We start from the raw sequence: 26,135 nt of genomic DNA on the forward strand, positions 1-26,135 counted from the left end.
CTAGTCATAGTAGCCACTGTCAAGGGAGGATTACACTGGAGCTAGTCTGTAGCCACTGTCAAGGGAGGATTACACTGGAGCTAGTCTGTAGCCACTGTCAAGGGAGGATTACACTGGAGCTAGTCTGTAGCCACTGTCAAGGGAGGATTACACTGGAGCTGGTCATAGTAGCCACTGTCAAGGGAGGATTACACGAGCTAGTCATAGTAGCCACTGTCAAGGGAGGATTACACTGGAGCTAGTCATAGTAGCCACTGTCAAGGGAGGTTTACACTGGAGCTAGTCTGTAGCCACTGTCATGGGAGGATTACACTGGAGCTAGTCATAGTAGCCACTGTCAAGGGAGGATTACACTGGAGCTAGTCATAGTAGCCACTGTCAAGGGAGGTTTACACTGGAGCTAGTCTGTAGCCACTGCCAAGGGAGGATTACACTGGAACTAGTCATAGTAGCCACTGTCAAGGGAGGATTACACTGGAGCTAGTCATAGTAGCCACTGTCAAGGGAGGATTACACTGGAGCTAGTCATAGTAGCCACTGTCAAGGGAGGATTACACTGGAGCTAGTCATAGTAGCCACTGTCAAGGAGGATTACACTGGAGCTAGTCATAGTAGCCACTGTCAAGGGAGGATTACACTGGAGCTAGTCATAGTAGCCACTGTCAAGGGAGGATTACACTGGAGCTAGTCATAGTAGCCACTGTCAAGGGAGGATTACACTGGAGCTAGTCATAGTAGCCACTGTCAAGGGAGGATTACACTGGAGCTAGTCATAGTAGCCACTGTCAAGGGAGAATTACACTGGAACTAGTCATAGTAGCCACTGTCAAGGGAGGATTACACTGGAGCTAGTCATAGTAGCCACTGTCAAGGGAGGATTACACTGGAGCTAGTCATAGTAGCCACTGTCAAGGGAGGATTACACTGGAGCTAGTCATAGTAGCCACTGTCAAGGGAGGATTACACTGGAGCTAGTCTGTAGCCACTGTCAAGGGAGGATTACACTGGAGCTAGTCATAGTAGCCACTGTCAAGGGAGGATTACACTGGAGCTAGTCTGTAGCCACTGTCAAGGGAGGATTACACTGGAGCTAGTCTGTAGCCACTGTCAAGGGAGGATTACACTGGAGCTAGTCATAGTAGCCACTGTCAAGGGAGGATTACACTGGAGCTAGTCTGTAGCCACTGTCAAGGGAGGATTACACTGGAGCTAGTCTGTAGCCACTGTCAAGGGAGGATTACACTGGAGCTGGTCATAGTAGCCACTGTCAAGGGAGGATTACACTGGAGCTAGTCTGTAGCCACTGTCAAGGGAGGATTACACTGGAGCTAGTCTGTAGCCACTGTCAAGGGAGGATTACACTGGAGCTGGTCATAGTAGCCACTGTCAAGGGAGGATTACACTGGAGCTAGTCATAGTAGCCACTGTCAAGGGAGGTTTACACTGGAGCTAGTCTGTAGCCACTGTCATGGGAGGATTACACTGGAGCTAGTCATAGTAGCCACTGTCAAGGGAGGATTACACTGGAGCTAGTCATAGTAGCCACTGTCAAGGGAGGTTTACACTGGAGCTAGTCTGTAGCCACTGCCAAGGGAGGATTACACTGGAGCTAGTCATAGTAGCCACTGTCAAGGGAGGATTACACTGGAGCTAGTCATAGTAGCCACTGTCAAGGGAGGATTACACTGGAGCTAGTCATAGTAGCCACTGTCAAGGGAGGATTACACTGGAGCTAGTCATAGTAGCCACTGTCAAGGGAGGATTACACTGGAGCTAGTCATAGTAGCCACTGTCAATCTATATTTTTGGTAAAAACAATCTGAACATTTCAGGAGCTCATGATCTCTCTCGCTCCCCCCCCCACCCACAACAGGGAGACGCGTTGAGCACCACAGGGGATAAAGGAGTCAAGTCTCTGGTCAACAAGATGACCTTTGCCCTCAAGTCCAAGTCTGTCATAGCGAAGGAGAAGATGATAAGCTTTATGGAGAACACGGCTACACCTGTGGACAGGTAATATCATGTCCTTCCATGCTCTGTCTGTGTTAATATAGACAGGTAATATCCTGTCCTTCCATGCTCTGTCTGTGTTAATATGGACAGGTAATATCCTTCCATGCTCAGGACTCATCTCGCAGATAAATAATACAAATTATTCAAATCAGGGAATAATTATGGACTCCACTCATGTAATTCAGTGTTATTAAATCATTATTAATGATCCTTTACTAATTTAATAGTATTAATCTGTGCCTTAGTTGATCCCCTCTTTGCCGTGCCTTAGTTGACCCCTCTTCGCCGTGCCTTAGTTGACCCCTCTTCGCCGTGCCTTAGTTGACCCCTCTTTGCCGTGCCTTAGTTGACCCCTCTTTGCCGTGCCTTAGTTGACCCCTCTTTGCCGTGCCTTAGTTGACCCCTCTTCGCCGTGCCTTAGTTGACCCCCTCTTCGCCGTGCCTTAGTTGACCCCCTCTTCGCCGTGCCTTAGTTGACCCCTCTTCGCCGTGCCTTAGTTGACCCCTCTTCGCCGTGCCTTAGTTGAACCCCTCTTCGCCGTGGCTTAGTTGAACCCCTCTTCGCCGTGCCTTAGTTGAACCCCTCTTCGCCGTGCCTTAGTTGACCCCTCTTTGCCGTGCCTTAGTTGACCCTCTTTGCCGTGCCTTAGTTGGCCCCTCTTCGCCGTGCCTTAGTTGACCCCTCTTCGCCGTGCCTTAGTTGACCCCTGCCTTAGCTGCCCCTCTTCGCCGTGCCTTAGTTGACCCCTCTTCGCCGTGCCTTAGTTGACCCCTCTTCGCCGTGCCTTAGTTGACCCCTCTTCGCCGTGCCTTAGTTGACCCCTCTTCGCCGTGCCTTAGTTGACCCCTCTTCGCCGTGCCTTAGTTGACCCCTCTTCGCCGTGCCTTAGTTGACCCCTCTTCGCCGTGCCTTAGTTGACCCCTCTTCGCCGTGCCTTAGTTGAACCCCTCATCGTTGTGCCTTAGTTGACCCCTCTTCGCCGTGCCTTAGCCGTGCCTGAACCCCTCTTCGCCGTGCCTTAGTTGACCCTCTGCCTCGCCGCCGTGCCTTAGTTGACCCCTCTTTGCCGTGCCTTAGTTGACCCCTCTCTGCCTCGCCGTGCCTTAGTTGACCCCTCTTCTGCGCGATAAATAGTTGAACCGTGCCCCTCAGTTGAGTTGACCCTTCTTTAGTTGAACCCATCTTCGCTTAGTTGTGCCTTAGTTGAACCCCTTAGTTGAACCATCGCCGTGCCTTAGTTGACCCCTCTTCGCCGCCTTAGTCTTCGCCGTTTAGTTGACCCCCTCTTCGCGTGCCTTAGTTGACCCCTCTTCGCCGTGCCTTAGTTGACCCCTCTTCGCCGTGCCTTAGTTGACCCCTCTTCGCCGTGCCTTAGTTGACCCCTCTTCGCCGTGCCTTAGTTGACCCCTCTTCGCCGTGCCTTAGTTGACCCCTCTTCGCCGTGCCTTAGTTGTGCCTTGCTGACCCCTTCTTGCCTTAGCCCCTCTTCGCCGAGCCTTAGCCTCTTCGCCGAGCCTTGACCCCTCTTCGCCGTGCCTTAGTTGACCCCTCTTCGCCGTGCCTTAGTTGACCCCTCTTCGCCGTGCCTTAGTTGACCCCTCTTCGCCGTGCCTTAGTTTGACCCCTCTTCGCCGTGCCTTAGTTTAACCCCTCATCGTTGTGCCTTAGTTGACCCCTAATCTCGTGCATAAATTTAACCCTTCATCATTGTGCCTTGTGTATTCCATGCTAGAATGTCTTTCACTCTCCCCTGGCCAGAGAAGGGGGTCCCTGACCGGTAAGACTCTCCCAGCAGCATGATGGCCTCTGTGGCCCCATCTTATTCCTGCTCTGTCTCTCGCAGCCTACTTATTGCCCCGGGGACCAGAGGGCACTTGTTATGGAGCCGAGAGCTGTACCACGACCACACTAACGCGTCCCCCCTGACATACTGCTCCCATCCCTTACTCACATCATGTCTCCAGTCCACATTCTGGCTCCTGGATGAAGTACTGCTCTCTGATCACTGTTATAGTCGCTATGCTCTGTGTCATCTGTTATAGTCCCTATGCTCTGTGTCACCTGTTATAGTCGCTATGTCACTGTCTGTGGGTCACTGTCTGTGGGTCACTGTCTGTGGGTCACTGTCTGTAGGTCACTGTCTGTAGGTCACTGTCTGTAGGTCACTGTCTGTATGTCACTGTCTGTAGGTCACTGTCTGTAGGTCACTGTCTGTAGGTCACTGTCTGTAGGTCACTGTCTGTAGGTCACTGTCTGTGGGTCACTGTCTGTGGGTCACTGTCTGTAGGTCACTGTCTGTAGGTCACTGTCTGTTGTTGCTCTTTGGATCTTTGCCTCGCCACTGTTTGCGTGGACATTCACTTTAAGTGTGTGATACTATTTCACTGTTCTCCAAGGTGATAGCCGGGGTTGTGTGGTTCACTGTTCTCCAAGGTGATAGCCGGGGCTGTGTGGTTCACTGTTCTCCAAGGTGATAGCCGGGGTTGTGTGGTTCACTGTTCTCCAAGGTGATAGCCGGGGCTGTGTGGTTCACTGTTCTCCAAGGTTATAGCCGGGGCTGTGTGGTTCACTGTTCTCCAGGGTTATAGCCGGGGCTGTGTGGTTCACTGTTCTCCAAGGTGATAGCCGGGGCTGTGTGGTTCACTGTTCTCCAAGGTGATAGCCGGGGCTGTGGGGTTCACTGTTCTCCAAGGTGATAGCCGGGGCTGTGTGGTTCACTGTTCTCCAAGGTAATAGCCGGGGCTGTGTGGTTCACTGTTCTCCAAGGTGATAGCCGGGCTGTGTGGTTCACTGTTCTCCAAGGTGATAGCCGGGGCTGTGTGGTTCACTGTTCTCCAAGGTGATAGCCGGGGTGTGTGGTTCACTGTTCTCCAAGGTGATAGCCGGGGCTGTGTGGTTCACTGTTCTCCAAGGTGATAGCCGGGGTTGTGTGGTTCACTGTTCTCCAAGGTGATAGCCGGGGCTGTGTGGTTCACTGTTCTCCAAGGTTATAGCCGGGGCTGTGTGGTTCACTGTTCTCCAGGGTTATAGCCGGGGCTGTGTGGTTCACTGTTCTCCAAGGTTATAGCCGGGGCTGTGTGGTTCACTGTTCTCCAAGGTGATAGCCTGGGCTGTGTGGTTCACTGTTCTCCAAGGTGATAGCCTGGGCTGTGTGGTTCACTGTTCTCCAAGGTGATAGCCGGGGCTGTGTGGTTCACTGTTCTCCAGGGTGAGAGCCGGGCTGTGTGGTTCACTGTTCTCCAGGGTGAGAGCCTGGGCTGTGTGGTTCACTGTTCTCCAAGGTGATAGCCGAGGTTGTGTGGTTCACTGTTCTCCAAGGTGATAGCCGGGGCTGTGTGGTTCACTGTTCTCCAAGGTGATAGCCGGGGCTGTGGGGTTCACTATTCTCCAAGGTGATAGCCGGGGCTGTGTGGTTCACTGTTCTCCAAGGTAATAGCCGGGGCTGTGTGGTTCACTGTTCTCCAAGGTGATAGCCGGGGCTGTGTGGTTCACTGTTCTCCAAGGTGATAGCCGGGGCTGTGTGGTTCACTGTTCTCCAAGGTGATAGCCTGGGCTGTGTGGTTCACTGTTCTCCAAGGTAATAGCCGGGGCTGTGTGGTTCACTGTTCTCCAAGGTGATAGCCGGGGCTGTGTGGTTCACTGTTCTCCAAGGTGATAGCCGGGGCTGTGTGGTTCACTGTTCTCCAAGGTGATAGCCGGGGCTGTGTGGTTCACTGTTCTCCAAGGTGAGAGCCTGGGCTGTGGCTGTATATCTACTGTATGTGCCTCTATTGCCCTGAATATCACCACTAATAAATTACGCTGTAATTGTAGAACCACTTCTTTAACTGATTTCTTATTCCTCTAATAGTAACATAGCTGCCTGACTAATCCCAGATGGCTTTAACTGATTTCTTATTCCTCTAATAGTAACATAGCTGCCTGACTAATCCCAGATGGCTTTAACTGGGTTCTTATTCCTCTAATAGTAACATAGCTGCCTGACTAATCCCAGATGGGCCGTGCGTGTGGCTGTTCGTGCTTCATGTAGGGGGGCAGGAATGAAGAACAACCCTCTGACTTGTTTGTCTCTTCTATATAACAGACATGTGAGCAGTAGTGACCGGGTTGGAAAACCTTACAGAGGAGTGAAGCCAGTGTTCAGCATCGGTGATGAGGAAGAGTATGATACAGGTAACTATTGTGAAATACATCTACAATACTACTACTACAACAATCAATACTACTACAATCAATAGTACTACAGTACTACAATCAATATTACTACATTAGTAATACCTTACTACAATTAATACTACTACAATACTACACTACCTCAATCAATACTACTTCATTAATACTACATTACTAATACATAACTACAATTAATACTACTACAATACTATACTGCTACAATCAACACTACTATATTAGTAATACATTAGTAATACAGTACTACACTTAATACTACTACAATAGTACACTACCTCAATACTACTACAAAATAAATACAGTACTACAATTAATACTATACTACTACAATCAATACTACTACAGTACTACTTCTACAATAGTAATACAGTACTACAATTAATACTACTACAATACTATAGTATTACAATCAATACTACAGTGCTACAATCAATTATACAATACTGCTACAACCCGGTAACCCCAATCAGTCGTCCCTTCAGACTAGTTCTCCTCTCCACCTATAGACCTGACTCACCAATAGGGCTGTTACAGTGACCGTATTACCGCCACACCGGCGGTCACGCGTCATGATGGCAGTCAAATTCTACGTGACCATTTAGTCACAGTAATTAAGCTTCTCCAGGGCTCTGATGCTGCTGTCATTAGTAGCCACACAAATCTTCCAACTGCCTGGTACTCAGCTCTCTATTGTCCCTCTAATCACTCTGACATCAATGCAAATGTATTCGAAAATCTAATCCAGCATTTCATGAGAGCCCATGAGCTCATGTTGCATAAAATTTCTATGGGCTATGCAATTGCGTGAGAAAACAGAGTGATGGCCTCTATTAAAAAGAGGAGGATCCCATCAGCTTTCTATAGGCTGTATTTATTTCTCAACTTTGCTAATATTAATCACATTGCTTCTCTTTACAACAGGAGTATAGCCTACCTATCTGACATGCAAATTAACCACGGGAAAAGCATCCTCCATTCGCTATTTCAGTGTATAGATGACATATTTTTTTCCCCTGCCCCTGTTCCGACAGCTGCATGCATGATAATGGTCCATTCTAAATCAAAACTAATTTCACACATATATTATTTAGTACAGTTGAAGTCGGAAGTTTACATCCACTCAGGTTGGAGTCGTTAAAACTCGTTTTTAAACCACAACACATTTCTTGTTAACAAACTATAGTTTTGGCAAGTCGGTTAGGACATCTACATTGTGCATGACACAAGTCATTTTTCCAACAATTGTTTACAGACCGAACTCACTGTGTCACAATTCCAGTGGGTCAGAAGTTTACATACACTAAGTTGACTGTGCCTTTAAACAGCTTGGACAATTCCAGAAGATGATGTCATGGCTTTAGAAGCTTCTGATAGGCTAATTGGCATCATTTGAGTCAATTGGAGGTGTACCTGTGGATGTATTTTAAGGCCTACCTTCAAACTCAGTGCATCTTTGCTTGACATCATGGGAAAATCAAAGAACTCAGCCAAGACCGCAGAAAAACAATTGTAGACCTCCACAAGTCTGGTTCATCCTTGGGAGCAATTTCCAAACATCTGTAAAAACAATAGTACGCAAGTATAAACATCATGGGAACACGCAGCCTTCAAAATGGCTTAAGGACAACAAAGTCAAGGTATTGGTGTGGCCATCACAAAGCCCTGACCTCAATCCTATAGAAAATGTGTGGGCAGAACTGAAAAGCGTGTGCGAGCAAGGAGGCCTACAAACCTGACTCAGTTACACCAGCTCTGTCAGGAGCAATGGGACAACATTCACCCAACTTATTGTGGGAAGCTTGTGGAAGTCTACCTGAAATGTTTGACCCAAGTTAAAAATTTAAAGGCAATGCTACCAAATACTAATTGAGTGTATGTAAACTTCTGACCCACTGGGAATGTGATGAAAGAAATAAAAGCTGAAATAAATCATTCTCTCTACTATTATTCCAGCTTGTGTACTTTTCCAAATCATAGTTGCACACCTCATGCCCACAGGCCTATATGTTTTGATAGGGTTAGTATCACAACTAAAGTGGCCAAATAACTTATTTTAAAATGAAGCACGTTAATCCGCTTTACAAGGGGTGTAGAGCCTAACTGGCATACATAGCAGTGCGTGAGTTTCAAATTTGGGGAAGAAAATGTTCACCATAAAAATGCACCTTTTACAATGAAAGCATTACATGCATAAACGCATTTGTGGCCATTTTGGAATGTTTTTTTCCCCGCTAATGGAACATTCACACTTATAGCCTACTACCACTTATAGTACTATGTATAGTATACTACCACTTATAGTACTATGTATAGCCTACTACCACTTATAGTACTATGTATAGTATACTACCACTTATAGTACTATGTATAGCCTACTACCACTTATAGTACTATGTATAGTATACTACCACTTATAGTACTATGTATAGTATACTACCACTTATAGTACTATGTATAGTATACTACCACTTATAGTACTATGTATAGTATACTACCACTTATAGTACTATGTATAGTATACTACCACTTATAGTACTATGTATAGTATACTACCACTTATAGTACATGTGTGCGTTGTCAACTGTTGTACTGTGGGGGATAGTAGATTTACAGAGGCTAGTACTCTTGCTGTTCGTTATGCCTACTCATCTTGTTGGCTGACATAGTAAATTATGGACATTTCTTCCAATATCTTCAATTATGAGGATGAGCGTGGTTGCATCCCCGACGTGTCTGTCTTCACTTGTAGCCTGTGAGAAAGACCCTATCATGTGTGGGAGAGCCATTTGAGTGAGAGGTGCTTTGAAGTTTGCAGCCTGGAGAGAGGGGAATTATAATGATTATATTCAGCCCAAGGGAAAAACGGCCACTAGCCGCAAAAGGATTTTGTTTTTAGGGGGCATTAGAGCCACACAAAGGGAATGCAGGCGGATCATTTGAGGCATTATCAAGTGCTTGTCAAATTGTGAATGAGAGACTGATGACGTGTGTACAGCCTGCACAATAAACAATACAGAGCTCCTTTCAGAAGACCTTTGTCAAATCATCAGTAGAGTCTCAACAGCTAATGGGGATCCTAATAAAATACCATTCAGCCTTTGTATCACAACTAAAGTTACATAAATAACTGTAAATGAAGCATATAGGAGGACCAGTTCCTTTGTTAACAGCTCAACACAAGAATAGCAGCATGTGCGCACTCCCTCAAATCCTTTGGAGAAAATATTATTTTTATTTTATTCAGCTACAGTGCATTCGGAAAGTATTCAGACACTTGACTTTTCCACATTTTGTGACATTACAGCCTTATATACCTTATATAGACAGGGTCTGAATACTTATGTAAATAAGACGTTTCTGGGGTTTTTATACATTTGCAAAAATGTCTCGCATTGTCACTATGGGGTATTGTGACGTCACTATGGGGTATTGTGACGTCACTATGGGGTATTGTGACGTCACTATGGGGTATTGTACAATACTGACTCCACTAACTGACTGTACGGGTACTGGCTGTCTCTGTTTACTAGACTACACTAACTGACTGTACGGCTACTAACTGACTGTGTGGTCATACAATAGTATGGGGTATTGTGACGTCACTATGGGGTATTGTGACGTCAGTATGGGGTATTGTGACGTCAGAATGGGGTATTGTGACGTCACTATGGGGTATTGTGACGTCACTATGGGGTATTGTGACGTCACTATGGGGTATTGTGACGTCACTATGGGGTATTGTGACGTCAGTTTGGGGTATTGTGACGTCAGTTTGGGGTATTGTGACGTCACTATGGGGTATTGTGACTTCAGTTTGGGGTATTGTGACGTCAGTTTGGGTATTGTGACGTCACTATGGCGTGTTGTGACGTCACTTTGGGGTATTGTGACGTCACTATGGGGTATTGTGACGTCACTATGGGGTATTGTGACGTCACTATGGGGTATTGTGACGTCACTATGGGGTATTGTGTGTACACTATGGGGTATTGTGACGTCACTATGGGGTATTGTGTGTAGGTTGATGAGGCTGTAACATATAACAAAATGTGGAACAAGTCAAGGGGTCTGAATACTTTCTGAATGCACTTGAATGTTCAAATGTATTCTTCATAATATAAAATAATTCCACGGAAGGTCAGTGGCTTGTAGGCTGTGTGTGGAAGACAGCAGATGCTAAATGTGAATGTTAATTAATGGTCAATTTATCTGGTGGTCAATTTACCTGGTGGTCAATTTACCTGGTGGTCAATTTACCTTGAGACCAGCAGTTATTTGCTTGACAATCACCGGCTCATTAAATTTCATTACCGCCACAGCCCTACTCACCACTAGTTCAGTGGTTCCCAAACTGTGAATCGGGGCCCACTTGTGGGTCACCCTGATGGGGGGGTTGCGACTCAACAGATACCTCAATTGGGAACCCCGGCTCTAGTTGACTAAAACTATTGATCTAGTTTGATCTCAATGGCTGTATCCCCCCCCGTCTCGCTGTTCAGATGAGATTGACAGCTCGTCCATGTCGGATGATGACAGGAAGGAGATCGTAAACATCCAGACGTGGATCAACAAACCAGATGTGAAGCACCATGTTCCCTGTAATGAGGTCAAGGAAACCGGACACATGTTCCCCAGGTGAGATTCCTGTTACAATAGACACATGTTCCCTGTAATGAGGTCAAGGAAACCGGACACATGTTCCCCAGGTGAGATTCCTGTTACAATAGACGCATGTTCCCTGTAATGAGGTCAAGGAAACCGGACACATGTTCCCCAGGTGAGATTCCTGTTACAATAGACACATGTTCCCCAGGTGAGATTCCTGTTACAATAGACTCATGTTCCCCAGGTGAGATTCCTGTTAGAATAGACACATGTTCCCCAGGTGAGATTCCTGTTACAATAGACTCATGTTCCCCAGGTGAGATTCCTGTTAGAATAGACACATGTTCCCCAGGTGAGATTCCTGTTACAATAGACACATGTTCCCTGTAATGAGGTCAAGGAAACCGGACACATGTTCCCCAGGTGAGATTCCTGTTACAATAGACACATGTTCCCCAGGTGAGATTCCTGTTACAATAGACTCATGTTCCCTGTAATGAGGTCAAGGAAACCGGACACATGTTCCCCAGGTGAGATTCCTGTTACAATAGACACATGTTCCCTGTAATGAGGTCAAGGAAACCGGACACATGTTCCCAGGTGAGATTCCTGTTACAATAGACACATGTTCCCAGGTGAGATTCCTGTTACAATAGACGCATGTTCCCTGTAATGAGGTCAAGGAAACCGGACACATGTTCCCAGGTGAGATTCCTGTTAGAATAGACACATGTTCCCTGTAATGAGGTCAAGGAAACCGGACACATGTTCCCCAGGTGAGATTCCTGTTACAATAGACACATGTTCCCCAGGTGAGATTCCTGTTACAATAGACTCATGTTCCCTGTAATGAGGTCAAGGAAACCGGACACATGTTCCCCAGGTGAGATTCCTGTTACAATAGACACATGTTCCCTGTAATGAGGTCAAGGAAACCGGACACATGTTCCCCAGGTGAGATTCCTGTTACAATAGACACATGTTCCCCAGGTGAGATTCCTGTTACAATAGACACATGTTCCCTGTAATGAGGTCAAGGAAACCGGACACATGTTCCCCAGGTGAGATTCCTGTTAGAATAGACACATGTTCCCCAGGTGAGATTCCTGTTACAATAGACTCATGTTCCCCAGGTGAGATTCCTGTTAGAATAGACACATGTTCCCCAGGTGAGATTCCTGTTACAATAGACACATGTTCCCTGTAATGAGGTCAAGGAAACCGGACACATGTTCCCCAGGTGAGATTCCTGTTACAATAGACACATGTTCCCCAGGTGAGATTCCTGTTACAATAGACTCATGTTCCTGTAATGAGGTCAAGGAAACCGGACACATGTTCCCCAGGTGAGATTCCTGTTAGAAAAGACACATGTTCCCTGTAATGAGGTCAAGGAAACCGGACACATGTTCCCCAGGTGAGATTCCTGTTACAATAGACACATGTTCCCCAGGTGAGATTCCTGTTACAATAGACGCATGTTCCCTGTAATGAGGTCAAGGAAACCGGACACATGTTCCCCAGGTGAGATTCCTGTTACAATAGACACATGTTCCCCAGGTGAGATTCCTGTTACAATAGACACATGTTCCCCAGGTGAGATTCCTGTTACAATAGACACATGTTCCCTGTAATGAGGTCAAGGAAACCGGACACATGTTCCCCAGGTGAGATTCCTGTTAGAATAGACACATGTTCCCTGTAATGAGGTCAAGGAAACCGGACACATGTTCCCCAGGTGAGATTCCTGTTACAATAGACACATGTTCCCCAGGTGAGATTCCTGTTACAATAGACTCATGTTCCCTGTAATGAGGTCAAGGAAACCGGACACATGTTCCCCAGGTGAGATTCCTGTTACAATAGACACATGTTCCCTGTAATGAGGTCAAGGAAACCGGACACATGTTCCCCAGGTGAGATTCCTGTTACAATAGACACATGTTCCCCAGGTGAGATTCCTGTTACAATAGACACATGTTCCCTGTAATGAGGTCAAGGAAACCGGACACATGTTCCCCAGGTGAGATTCCTGTTAGAAAAGACACATGTTCCCCAGGTGAGATTCCTGTTAAAATAGACTCATGTTCCCTGTAATGAGGTCAAGGAAACCGGACACATGTTCCCCAGGTGAGATTCCTGTTAGAAAAGACACATGTTCCCTGTAATGAGGTCAAGGAAACCGGACACATGTTCCCCAGGTGAGATTCCTGTTACAATAGACACATGTTCCCCAGGTGAGATTCCTGTTACAATAGACGCATGTTCCCTGTAATGAGGTCAAGGAAACCAGACACATGTTCCCCAGGTGAGATTCCTGTTACAATAGACACATGTTCCCTGTAATGAGGTCAAGGAAACCGGACACATGTTCCCCAGGTGAGATTCCTGTTACAATAGACGCATGTTCCCTGTAATGAGGTCAAGGAAACCGGACACATGTTCCCCAGGTGAGATTCCTGTTACAATAGACACATGTTCCCCAGGTGAGATTCCTGTTACAATAGACGCATGTTCCCTGTAATGAGGTCAAGGAAACCGGACACATGTTCCCCAGGTGAGATTCCTGTTAGAATAGACACATGTTCCCTGTAATGAGGTCAAGGAAACCGGACACATGTTCCCCAGGTGAGATTCCTGTTACAATAGACACATGTTCCCCAGGTGAGATTCCTGTTACAATAGACTCATGTTCCCTGTAATGAGGTCAAGGAAACCGGACACATGTTCCCCAGGTGAGATTCCTGTTACAATAGACACATGTTCCCTGTAATGAGGTCAAGGAAACCGGACACATGTTCCCCAGGTGAGATTCCTGTTACAATAGACACATGTTCCCCAGGTGAGATTCCTGTTACAATAGACACATGTTCCCTGTAATGAGGTCAAGGAAACCGGACACATGTTCCCCAGGTGAGATTCCTGTTAGAATAGACACATGTTCCCCAGGTGAGATTCCTGTTACAATAGACTCATGTTCCCCAGGTGAGATTCCTGTTAGAATAGACACATGTTCCCCAGGTGAGATTCCTGTTACAATAGACACATGTTCCCTGTAATGAGGTCAAGGAAACCGGACACATGTTCCCCAGGTGAGATTCCTGTTACAATAGACACATGTTCCCCAGGTGAGATTCCTGTTACAATAGACTCATGTTCCCTGTAATGAGGTCAAGGAAACCGGACACATGTTCCCCAGGTGAGATTCCTGTTAGAAAAGACACATGTTCCCTGTAATGAGGTCAAGGAAACCGGACACATGTTCCCCAGGTGAGATTCCTGTTACAATAGACACATGTTCCCCAGGTGAGATTCCTGTTACAATAGACGCATGTTCCCTGTAATGAGGTCAAGGAAACCGGACACATGTTCCCCAGGTGAGATTCCTGTTACAATAGACACATGTTCCCCAGGTGAGATTCCTGTTACAATAGACACATGTTCCCCAGGTGAGATTCCTGTTACAATAGACACATGTTCCCTGTAATGAGGTCAAGGAAACCGGACACATGTTCCCCAGGTGAGATTCCTGTTACAATAGACACATGTTCCCTGTAATGAGGTCAAGGAAACCGGACACATGTTCCCCAGGTGAGATTCCTGTTACAATAGACTCATGTTCCCCAGGTGAGATTCCTGTTACAATAGACTCATGTTCCCCAGGTGAGATTCCTGTTACAATAGACGCATGTTCCCTGTAATGAGGTCAAGGAAACCGGGCACATGTTCCCCAGGTGAGATTCCTGTTAGAAAAGACACATGTTCCCTGTAATGAGGTCAAGGAAACCGGACACATGTTCCCCAGGTGAGATTCCTGTTAGAATAGACACATGTTCCCCAGGTGAGATTCCTGTTACAATAGACACATGTTCCCCAGGTGAGATTCCTGTTAGAATAGACACATGTTCCCCAGGTGAGATTCCTGTTACAATAGACACATGTTCCCTGTAATGAGGTCAAGGAAACCGGACACATGTTCCCCAGGTGAGATTCCTGTTACAATAGACACATGTTCCCTGTAATGAGGTCAAGGAAACCGGACACATGTTCCCCAGGTGAGATTCCTGTTACAATAGACTCATGTTCCCCAGGTGAGGTTCCTGTTACAATAGACTCATGTTCCCCAGGTGAGATTCCTGTTACAATAGACGCATGTTCCCTGTAATGAGGTCAAGGAAACCGGGCACATGTTCCCCAGGTGAGATTCCTGTTAGAAAAGACACATGTTCCCTGTAATGAGGTCAAGGAAACCGGACACATGTTCCCCAGGTGAGATTCCTGTTACAATAGACGCATGTTCCCTGTAATGAGGTCAAGGAAACCGGACACATGTTCCCCAGGTGAGATTCCTGTTACAATAGACTCATGTTCCCCAGGTGAGATTCCTGTTACAATAGACGCATGTTCCCTGTAATGAGGTCAAGGAAACCGGACACATGTTCCCCAGGTGAGATTCCTGTTACAATAGACACATGTTCCCCAGGTGAGATTCCTGTTACAATAGACGCATGTTCCCTGTAATGAGGTCAAGGAAACCGGGCACATGTTCCCCAGGTGAGATTCCTGTTACAATAGACACATGTTCCCCAGGTGAGATTCCTGTTACAATAGACACATGTTCCCTGTAATGAGGTCAAGGAAACCGGGCACATGTTCCCCAGGTGAGATTCCTGTTACAATAGAAGCATGTTCCCTGTAATGAGGTCAAGGAAACCGGGCACATGTTCCCCAGGTGAGATTCCTGTTACAATAGACTCATGTTCCCCAGGTGAGATTCCTGTTACAATAGACACATGTTCCCCAGGTGAGATTCCTGTTACAATAGACGCATGTTCCCTGTAATGAGGTCAAGGAAACCGGGCACTTGTTCCCCAGGTGAGATTCCTGTTAGAAAAGACGCATGTTCCCCAGGTGAGATTCCTGTTAGAAAAGACACATGTTCCCTGTAATGAGGTCAAGGAAACCGGGCACATGTTCCCCAGGTGAGATTCCTGTTACAATAGACACATGTTCCCTGTAATGAGGTCAAGGAAACCGGGCACATGTTCCCCAGGTGAGATTCCTGTTACAATAGACACATGTTCCCCAGGTGAGATTCCTGTTACAATAGACACATGTTCCCTGTAATGAGGTCAAGGAAACCGGGCACATGTTCCCCAGGTGAGATTCCTGTTACAATAGACACATGTTCCCCAGGTGAGATTCCTGTTACAATAGAAGCATGTTCCCTGTAATGAGGTCAAGGAAACCGGGCACATGTTCCCCAGGTGAGATTCCTGTTACAATAGACTCATGTTCCCCAGGTGAGATTCCTGTTACAATAGACACATGTTCCCCAGGTGAGATTCCTGTTACAATAGACGCATGTTCCCTGTAATGAGGTCAAGGAAACCGGGCACATGTTCCCCAGGTGAGATTCCTGTTAGAAAAGACGCATGTTCCCCAGGTGAGATTCCTGTTAGAAAAGACGCATGTTCCCCAGGTGAGATTCCTGTTAGAAAAGACACATGTTCCCCAGGTGAGATTCCTGTTACAATAGACACATGTTCCCCAGGTGAGATTCCTGTTAGAATAGACACATGTTCCCTGTAATGAGGTCAAGGAAACCGGACACATGTTCCCCAGGTGAGATTCCTGTTACAATAGACTCATGTTCCCCAGGTGAGATTCCTGTTAGAAAAGACGCATGTTCCCCAGGTGAGATTCCTGTTAGAATAGACACATGTTCCCTGTAATGAGGTCAAGGACACCGGGCACATGTTCCCCAGGTGAGATTCCTGTTACAATAGACACATGTTCCCCAGGTGAGATTCCTGTTACAATAGACACATGTTCCCCAGGTGAGATTCCTGTTACAATAGACACATGTTCCCTGTAATGAGGTCAAGGAAACCGGGCACATGTTCCCCAGGTGAGATTCCTGTTACAATAGACACATGTTCCCCAGGTGAGATTCCTGTTACAATAGACGCATGTTCCCTGTAATGAGGTCAAGGAAACCGGGCACATGTTCCCCAGGTGAGATTCCTGTTACAATAGACACATGTTCCCTGTAATGAGGTCAAGGAAACCGGGCACATGTTCCCCAGGTGAGATTCCTGTTAGAAAAGACGCATGTTCCCCAGGTGAGATTCCTGTTAGAAAAGACACATGTTCCCCAGGTGAGATTCCTGTTACAATAGACACATGTTCCCCAGGTGAGATTCCTGTTAGAAAAGACACATGTTCCCCAGGTGAGATTCCTGTTACAATAGACTTATGTTCCCCAGGTGAGATTCCTGTTACAATAGACTCATGTTCCCCAGGTGAGATTCCTGTTACAATAGACGCATGTTCCCTGTAATGAGGTCAAGGAAACCGGACACATGTTCCCCAGGTGAGATTCCTGTTAGAATAGACACATGTTCCCCAGGTGAGATTCCTGTTACAATAGACTCATGTTCCCCAGGTGAGATTCCTGTTACAATAGACTCATGTTCCCCAGGTGAGATTCCTGTTAGAATAGACACATGTTCCCCAGGTGAGATTCCTGTTACAATAGACACATGTTCCCTGTAATGAGGTCAAGGAAACCGGACACATGTTCCCCAGGTGAGATTCCTGTTACAATAGACACATGTTCCCCAGGTGAGATTCCTGTTACAATAGACACATGTTCCCTGTAATGAGGTCAAGGAAACCGGACACATGTTCCCCAGGTGAGATTCCTGTTAGAAAAGACACATGTTCCCCAGGTGAGATTCCTGTTAGAAAAGACACATGTTCCCTGTAATGAGGTCAAGGAAACCGGACACATGTTCCCCAGGTGAGATTCCTGTTAGAAAAGACACATGTTTCCCAGGTGAGATTCCTGTTAGAAAAGACACATGTTCCCTGTAATGAGGTCAAGGAAACCGGACACATGTTCCCCAGGTGAGATTCCTGTTAACTGTAAAGTTTCTAATGGTTCCTGTTTCTAATGGTTCCTGTTTCTAATGGTTCCTGTTTCTAATGGTTCCTGTTTCTAATGGTTTCTGTTTCTAATGGTTTCTGTTTCTAATGGTTCCTGTTTCTAATGGTTCCTGTTTCTAATGGTTTCTGTTTCTAATGGTTCCTGTTTCTAATGGTTCCTGTTTCTAATGGTTCCTGTTTCTAATGGTTCCTATTTCTAATGGTTCCTGTTTCTAATGGTTCCTATTTCTAATGGTTCCTGTTTCTAATGTAACGTGGTTCCTATTTCTAATGGTTCCTGTTTCTAATGTGAAGTGGTTCCTGTTTCTAATGGTTCCTGTTTCTAATGGTTCCTGTTTCTAATGGTTCCTGTTTCTAATGGTTCCTGTTTCTAATGGTTCCTGTTTCTAATGGTTCCTGTTTCTAATGTGAAGTGGTTCCTGTTTCTAATGTGAAGTGGTTCCTGTTTCTAATGTGAAGTGGTTCCTGTTTCTAACGTAACGCGGTTCCTGTTTCTAATGGTTCCTGTTTCTAATGGTTCCTGTTTCTAATGTGAAGTGGTTCCTGTTTCTAATGTGAAGTGGTTCCTGTTTCTAATGTGAAGTGGTTCCTGTTTCTAATGTGACGTGGTTCCTGTTTCTAATGTGACGTGGTTCCTGTTTCTATTGTCACGTGGTTCCTGTTTCTAATGTGACGCGGTTCCTGTTTCTAATGTGACGCGGTTCCTGTTTCTAATGTGACGCGGTTCCTGTTTCTAATGTGACGCGGTTCCTGTTTCTCCAGTCACCTGTTGATCACAGCGACCCACATGTTCTGTCTGAGGGAGATCGCGTCCAGGAAGGGTTTTGCCTATATCCAGTCCAGACAGGCTCTCAACAGCGTGGTCAAGATCACCTCCAAGAAAAAACACCCAGAACTCATCACCTTCAAGTTCGGCAACAGCAACACTGCTGGAATAGAGATCTCTGCTGTGGAGAGGTATTGACTAACTGACTGTATGGGTAACTGACTGTATGGGTACTACTACAAAAATGTCTCGCATTGTCACTATGGGGTATTGTGACGTCACTATGGGGTATTGTACAATACTGACTCCACTAACTGACTGTATGGGCACTGGCTGTCTGTTTACTAGACTACACTAACTGACTGTATGGGTACTGGCTGTCTCTGACTCCACTAACTGACTGTACGGGTACTGGCTGTCTCTGTTTACTAGACTACACTAACTGACTGGATTGGTACTGGCTGTCTCTGACTCCACTAACTGACTGTACGGGTACTGGCTGTCTCTGTTTACTAGACTACACTAACTGACTGTATGGGTACTGGCTGTCTCTGACTCCACTAACTGACTGTACGGGTACTGGCTGTCTCTCTGACTAGACTCCACTAACTGACTGTACGGGTACTGGCTGTCTCTGACTCCACTAACTGACTGTACGGGTACTGGCTGTCTCTGTTTACTAGACTACACTAACTGACTGTACGGGTACTGGCTGTCTCTGTTTACTAGACTACACTAACTGACTGTATGGGTACTGGCTGTCTCTGACTCCACTAACTGACTGTACGGGTACTGGCTGTCTCTGTTTACTAGACTACACTAACTGACTGTATGGGTACTGGCTGTCTCTGACTCCTCTAACTGACTGAACGGGTACTGGCTGTCTCTGTTTACTAGACTACACTAACTGACTGTATGGGTACTGGCTGTCTCTGACTCCTCTAACTGACTGTATGGGTACTGGCTGTCTCTGTTTACTAGACTACACTAACTGACTGTACGGGTACTGGCTGTCTCTGACTACACTAACTGACTGTATGGGTACTGGCTGTCTCTGACTACACTAACTGACTGTATGGGTACTGGCTGTCTCTGACTCCACTAACTGACTGTATGGGTACTGGCTGTCTCTGACTCCTCTATCTGACTGTACGGGTACTGGCTGTCTCTGACTCCTCTATCTGACTGTACGGGTACTGGCTATCTCTCTGACTAGACTAAATAATAATTAAACTCATATGTGCACCTGAACACTTTAAAACACAGTGCATGTTATGGCCTGACTAACTTTACTACATCCTTACTGGTTCTTCTCTTCCATCAGTGTCTCTGCCCTGTCAGTATACCAGTCTCTGCCCTGTCAGTATACCAGTCTCTGCCCTGTCAGTATACCAGTCTCTGCCCTGTCAGTATACCAGTCTCTGCCCTGTCAGTATACCAGTCTCTGCCCTGTCAGTATACCAGTCTCTGCCCTGTCAGTATACCAGTCTCTGCCCTGTCAGTATACCAGTCTCTGCCCTGTCAGTATACCAGTCTCTGCCCTGTCAGTATACCAGTCTCTGCCCTGTCAGTATACCTGCCCTGTCAGTATACCAGTCTCTGCCCTGTCAGTATACCAGTCTCTGCCCTGTCAGTATACCAGTCTCTGCCCTGTCAGTATACCAGTCTCTGCCCTGTCAGTATACCAGTCTCTGCCCTGTCAGTATACCAGTCTCTGCCCTGTCAGTATACCAGTCTCTGCCCTGTCAGTATACCAGTCTCTGCCCTGTCAGTATACCAGTCTCTGCCCTGTCAGTATACCAGTCTCTGCCCTGTCAGTATACCAGTCTCTGCCCTGTCAGTATACCAGTCTCTGCCCTGTCAGTATACCAGTCTCTGCCCTGTCAGTATACCAGTCTCTGCCCTGTCAGTATACCAGTCTCTGCCCTGTCAGTATACCAGTCTCTGCCCTGTCAGTATACCAGTCTCTGCCCTGTCAGTATACCAGTCTCTGCCCTGTCAGTATACCAGTCTCTGCCCTGTCAGTATACCAGTCTCTGCCCTGTCAGTATACCAGTCTCTGCCCTGTCAGTATACCAGTCTCTGCGCTGTCAGTATACCAGTCTCTGCGCTGTCAGTATACCAGTCTCTGTGGTGTCAGTATACCAGTCTCTGTGGTGTCAGTATACCAGTCTCTGTGGTGTCAGTATACCACTCTCTGCCCTGTCAGTATACCACTCTCTGCCCTGTCAGTGTACCAGTCTCTGCCCTGTCAGTGTACCAGTCTCTGTGCTGTCAGTATACCAGTCTCTGTGCTGTCAGTATACCAGTCTCTGCCCTGTCAGTATACCAGTCTCTGCCCTGTCAGTATACCAGTCTCTGCCCTGTCAGTATACCAGTCTCTGCCCTGTCAGTATACCAGTCTCTGCCCTGTCAGTATACCAGTCTCTGCCCTGTCAGTATACCAGTCTCTGCCCTGTCAGTATACCAGTCTCTGCCCTATCAGTATACCAGTCTCTGCCCTGTCAGTATACCAGTCTCTGCTCTGTCAGTATACCAGTCTCTGCTCTGTCAGTATACCAGTCTCTGCTCTGTCAGTATACCAGTCTCTGCCCTGTCAGTATACCAGTCTCTGCCCTGTCAGTATACCAGTCTCTGCCCTGTCAGTATACCAGTCTCTGCCCTGTCAGTATACCAGTCTCTGTGCTGTCAGTATACCAGTCTCTGCCCTGTCAGTGTACCAGTCTCTGTGCTGTCAGTATACCAGTCTCTGCCCTGTCAGTATACCAGTCTCTGCCCTGTCAGTATACCAGTCTCTGCCCTATCAGTATACCAGTCTCTGCCCTGTCAGTATACCAGTCTCTGCTCTGTCAGTATACCAGTCTCTGCTCTGTCAGTATACCAGTCTCTGCTCTGTCAGTATACCAGTCTCTGCCCTGTCAGTATACCAGTCTCTGCCCTGTCAGTATACCAGTCTCTGCCCTGTCAGTATACCAGTCTCTGCCCTGTCAGTATACCAGTCTCTGTGCTGTCAGTATACCAGTCTCTGCCCTGTCAGTGTACCAGTCTCTGTGCTGTCAGTATACCAGTCTCTGTGCTGTCAGTATACCAGTCTCTGCCCTGTCAGTATACCAGTCTCTGCCCTGTCAGTATACCAGTCTCTGCCCTGTCAGTATACCAGTCTCTGCCCTGTCAGTATACCAGTCTCTGCCCTGTCAGTATACCAGTCTCTGCCCTGTCAGTATACCAGTCTCTGTGGTGTCAGTATACCAGTCTCTGTGGTGTCAGTATACCAGTCTCTGTGGTGTCAGTATACCACTCTCTGCCCTGTCAGTATACCACTCTCTGCCCTGTCAGTGTACCAGTCTCTGCCCTGTCAGTGTACCAGTCTCTGTGCTGTCAGTATACCAGTCTCTGTGCTGTCAGTATACCAGTCTCTGCCCTGTCAGTATACCAGTCTCTGCCCTGTCAGTATACCAGTCTCTGCCCTGTCAGTATACCAGTCTCTGCCCTGTCAGTATACCAGTCTCTGCCCTGTCAGTATACCAGTCTCTGCCCTGTCAGTATACCAGTCTCTGCCCTGTCAGTATACCAGTCTCTGCCCTGTCAGTATACCAGTCTCTGCCCTATCAGTATACCAGTCTCTGCCCTGTCAGTATACCAGTCTCTGCTCTGTCAGTATACCAGTCTCTGCTCTGTCAGTATACCAGTCTCTGCCCTGTCAGTATACCAGTCTCTGCCCTGTCAGTATACCAGTCTCTGCCCTGTCAGTATACCAGTCTCTGCCCTGTCAGTGTACCAGTCTCTGCCCTGTCAGTGTACCAGTCTCTGCCCTGTCAGTGTACCAGTCTCTGCCCTGTCAGTGTACCCGTCTCTGCTCTGTCAGTGTTCCAGTCTCTGCCCTGTCAGTGTACCAGTCTCTGCCCTGTCAGTGTACCAGTCTCTGCCCTGTCAGTATACCAGTCTCTGCCCTGTCAGTATACCAGTCTCTGCGCTGTCAGTATACCAGTCTCTGCCCTGTCAGTATACCAGTCTCTGCTCTGTCAGTATACCAGTCTCTGCCCTGTCAGTATACCAGTCTCTGCCCTGTCAGTATACCAGTCTCTGCCCTGTCAGTATACCAGTCTCTGCCCTGTCAGTATACCAGTCTCTGCGCTGTCAGTGTACCAGTCTCTGCCCTGTCAGTATACCAGTCTCTGCGCTGTCAGTATACCAGTCTCTGCCCTGTCAGTATACCAGTCTCTGCCCTGTCAGTATACCAGTCTCTGCTCTGTCAGTATACCAGTCTCTGCTCTGTCAGTATACCAGTCTCTGCCCTGTCAGTATACCAATCTCTGCGCTGTCAGTATACCAGTCTCTGCCCTGTCAGTATACCAGTCTCTGCCCTGTCAGTATACCAGTCTCTGCCCTGTCAGTATACCAGTCTCTGCCCTGTCAGTATACCAGTCTCTGCCCTGTCAGTATACCAGTCTCTGCCCTGTCAGTATACCAGTCTCTGCCCTGTCAGTATACCAGTCTCTGCTCTGTCAGTATACCAGTCTCTGCCCTGTCAGTATACCAGTCTCTGCCCTGTCAGTATACCAGTCTCTGCCCTGTCAGTGTACCAGTCTCTGCCCTGTCAGTGTACCAGTCTCTGCCCTGTCAGTGTACCAGTCTCTGCCCTGTCAGTATACCATTCTCTGCCCTGTCAGTATACCAGTCTCTGCCCTGTCAGTATACCAGTCTCTGCCCTGTCAGTATACCAGTCTCTGCCCTGTCAGTATACCAGTCTCTGCTCTGTCAGTATACCAGTCTCTGCTCTGTCAGTATACCAGTCTCTGCCCTGTCAGTATACCAGTCTCTGCCCTGTCAGTATACCAGTCTCTGCCCTGTCAGTATACCAGTCTCTGCGCTGTCAGTGTACCAGTCTCTGCGCTGTCAGTGTACCAGTCTCTGCCCTGTCAGTGTACCAGTCTCTGCCCTGTCAGTGTACCAGTCTCTGCCCTGTCAGTGTACCAGTCTCTGCCCTGTCAGTGTACCAGTCTCTGCGCTGTCAGTATACCAGTCTCTGCCCTGTCAGTATACCACTCTCTGCGCTGTCAGTATACCAGTCTTTGCTCTGTCAGTATACCAGTCTCTGCCCTGTCAGTGTACCAGTCTCTGCCCTGTCAGTGTACCAGTCTCTGCCCTGTCAGTATACCAGTCTCTGCCCTGTCAGTATACCAGTCTCTGCCCTGTCAGTATACCAGTCTCTGCGCTGTCAGTATACCAGTCTCTGCCCTGTCAGTATACCAGTCTCTGCCCTGTCAGTATACCAGTCTCTGCGCTGTCAGTATACCAGTCTCTGCCCTGTCAGTATACCAGTCTCTGCCCTGTCAGTATACCAGTCTCTGCCCTGTCAGTATACCAGTCTCTGCCCTGTCAGTATACCAGTCTCTGCCCTGTCAGTATACCAGTCTCTGCCCTGTCAGTATAGCAGTCTCTGCCCTGTCAGTATAGCAGTCTCTGCCCTGTCAGTATACCAGTCTCTGCCCTGTCAGTATACCAGTCTCTGCCCTGTCAGTATACCAGTCTCTGCCCTGTCAGTATACCAGTCTCTGCGGTGTCAGTGTACCAGTCTCTGCGGTGTCAGTGTACCAGTCTCTGCGCTGTCAGTGTACCAGTCTCTGCGCTGTCAGTGTACCAGTCTCTGCCCTGTCAGTATACCAGTCTCTGCCCTGTCAGTGTACCAGTCTCTGCCCTGTCAGTGTACCAGTCTCTGCCCTGTCAGTGTACCAGTCTCTGCCCTGTCAGTGTACCAGTCTCTGCCCTGTCAGTGTACCAGTCTCTGCCCTGTCAGTGTACCAGTCTCTGCCCTGTCAGTATACCAGTCTCTGCTCTGTCAGTATAACAGTTCATCTCTCTCTTTCTGCAGGTATCTGATCCCCAACGCGGGTGACGCCACCAAGGCCATTAAACAGCAGATCATGAAAGTTCTGGATGCCCTGGAGAGTTCCTAGAGACAGACAGGGATACATGAGAGCCCCCCCAGCTGGCCGGGAGGGGAGACGTCTGTCTGTCTGTCAGCTGAGGGCAGGGTGCTCTGTTTCTATTGATATCTCTCTCCCTTTCTCTCTGTCCTCCTCCTCTTCCCAGCCAGGCGAGGACCTGGACAGATCCTGTGTTGACTGTTAACCCTCCCTGTCTGTTGGGCTGAGGGTGTCGTCTCTCTCCCTCCCTGGTTGCTGAGGACCTGAGAGAATGATTGATACTGGATGAGTCCCAAACGGCACCCTATACAATATATAGTCCTATCGGGCTTGGTAAAAAGTAGTGCACTATATAGGGAATAAGGATCTGGTCTAAAGTAGTGCACTATATAGGGAATAGGGCTCTGGTCTAAAGTCGTGCACTATATAGGGTATAGGGCTCTGGTCTAAAGTAGTGCACTATATAGGGAATAGGGCTCTGGTCTAAAGTCGTGCACTATATAGGGAATAGGGTCCTGTCTGGGAGGCATCCTGAGACTGTTGCTCCCTATTCACCACCCTGGTCTCCTCATCCTGTCTGATATATATGGGTTACACCCTCCATTACCCTGGTCTCATCCTGTCTGATATATATGGGTTACACCCTCCATTACCCTGGTCTCATCCTGTCTGATATATATGGGTTACACCTCCATTACCCTCCATTACCCTGGTCTCATCCTGTCTGATATATATGGGTTACACCCTCCATTACCCTGGTCTCATCCTGTCTGACATATATGGGTTACACCCTCCATTATCCTGGTCTCATCCTGTCTGACATATATGGGTTACACCCTCCATTACCCTGGTCTCATCCTGTCTGATATATATGGGTTACACCCTCCATTACCCTCCATTACCCTGGTCTCATCCTGTCTGACATATATGGGTTACACCCTCCATTATCCTGGTCTCATCCTGTCTGACATATATGGGTTACACCCTCCATTATCCTGGTTTCATCCTGTCTGACATATATGGGTTACACCCTCCATTACCCGCCATTACCCTGGTCTCATCCTGTCTGACATATATGGGTTACACCCTCCATTACCCTCCATTACCCTGGTCTCATCCTGTCTGACATATATGGGTTACACCCTCCATTACCCTCCATTACCCTGGTCTCATCCTGTCTGACATATATGGGTTACACCCTCCATTATCCTGGTCTCATCCTGTCTGATATATATGGGTTACACCCTCCATTACCCTGGTCTCATCCTGTCTGACATATATGGGTTACACCCTCCATTACCCTGGTCTCATACTGTCTGACATATATGGGTTACACCTTCCATTACCCTGGTTTCATCCTGTCTGACATATATGGGTTACACCCTCCATTACCCTCCATTATCCTGGTCTCATCCTGTCTGACATATATGGGTTACACCCTCCTTTATCCTGGTCTCATCCTGTCTGACATATATGGGTTATACCCTCCATTACCCTGGTCTCATCCTGTCTGACATATATGGGTTATACCCTCCATTACCCTGGTCTCATCCTGTCTGACATATATGGGTTACACCCTCCATTACCCTCCATTATCCTGGTCTCATCCTGTCTGACATATATGGGTTACACCCTACATTATCCTGGTCTCATCCTGTCTGACATATATGGGTTATACCCT

The 26,135-nt window shown here is 47.4% G+C and overlaps 1 protein-coding gene across 1 annotated transcript in view; it reads left to right on the forward strand.

The window, feature by feature from the left end:
- The window catches only part of tbc1d23 (TBC1 domain family, member 23), a gene marked incomplete at its 5' end in the record, with an annotated part of 70,478 nt that extends 45,372 nt beyond the window's left edge, over positions 1–25,106 (forward strand). The window contains 6 exons of the mRNA XM_065016172.1: positions 1,874–2,013; positions 3,747–3,791; positions 6,099–6,187; positions 10,705–10,840; positions 18,524–18,718; positions 24,400–25,106. Of these exons, the coding sequence (XP_064872244.1) occupies positions 1,874–2,013; positions 3,747–3,791; positions 6,099–6,187; positions 10,705–10,840; positions 18,524–18,718; positions 24,400–24,484 (690 nt within the window). The remainder of the gene's footprint in view (positions 1–1,873; positions 2,014–3,746; positions 3,792–6,098; positions 6,188–10,704; positions 10,841–18,523; positions 18,719–24,399) is intronic.
- Between the last annotated feature and the right edge of the window lie 1,029 nt (positions 25,107–26,135).

This window comes from Oncorhynchus nerka, unplaced genomic scaffold, assembly GCF_034236695.1.
Source record: "Oncorhynchus nerka isolate Pitt River unplaced genomic scaffold, Oner_Uvic_2.0 unplaced_scaffold_1102, whole genome shotgun sequence".
Lineage (NCBI taxonomy): Eukaryota > Metazoa > Chordata > Actinopteri > Salmoniformes > Salmonidae > Oncorhynchus > Oncorhynchus nerka.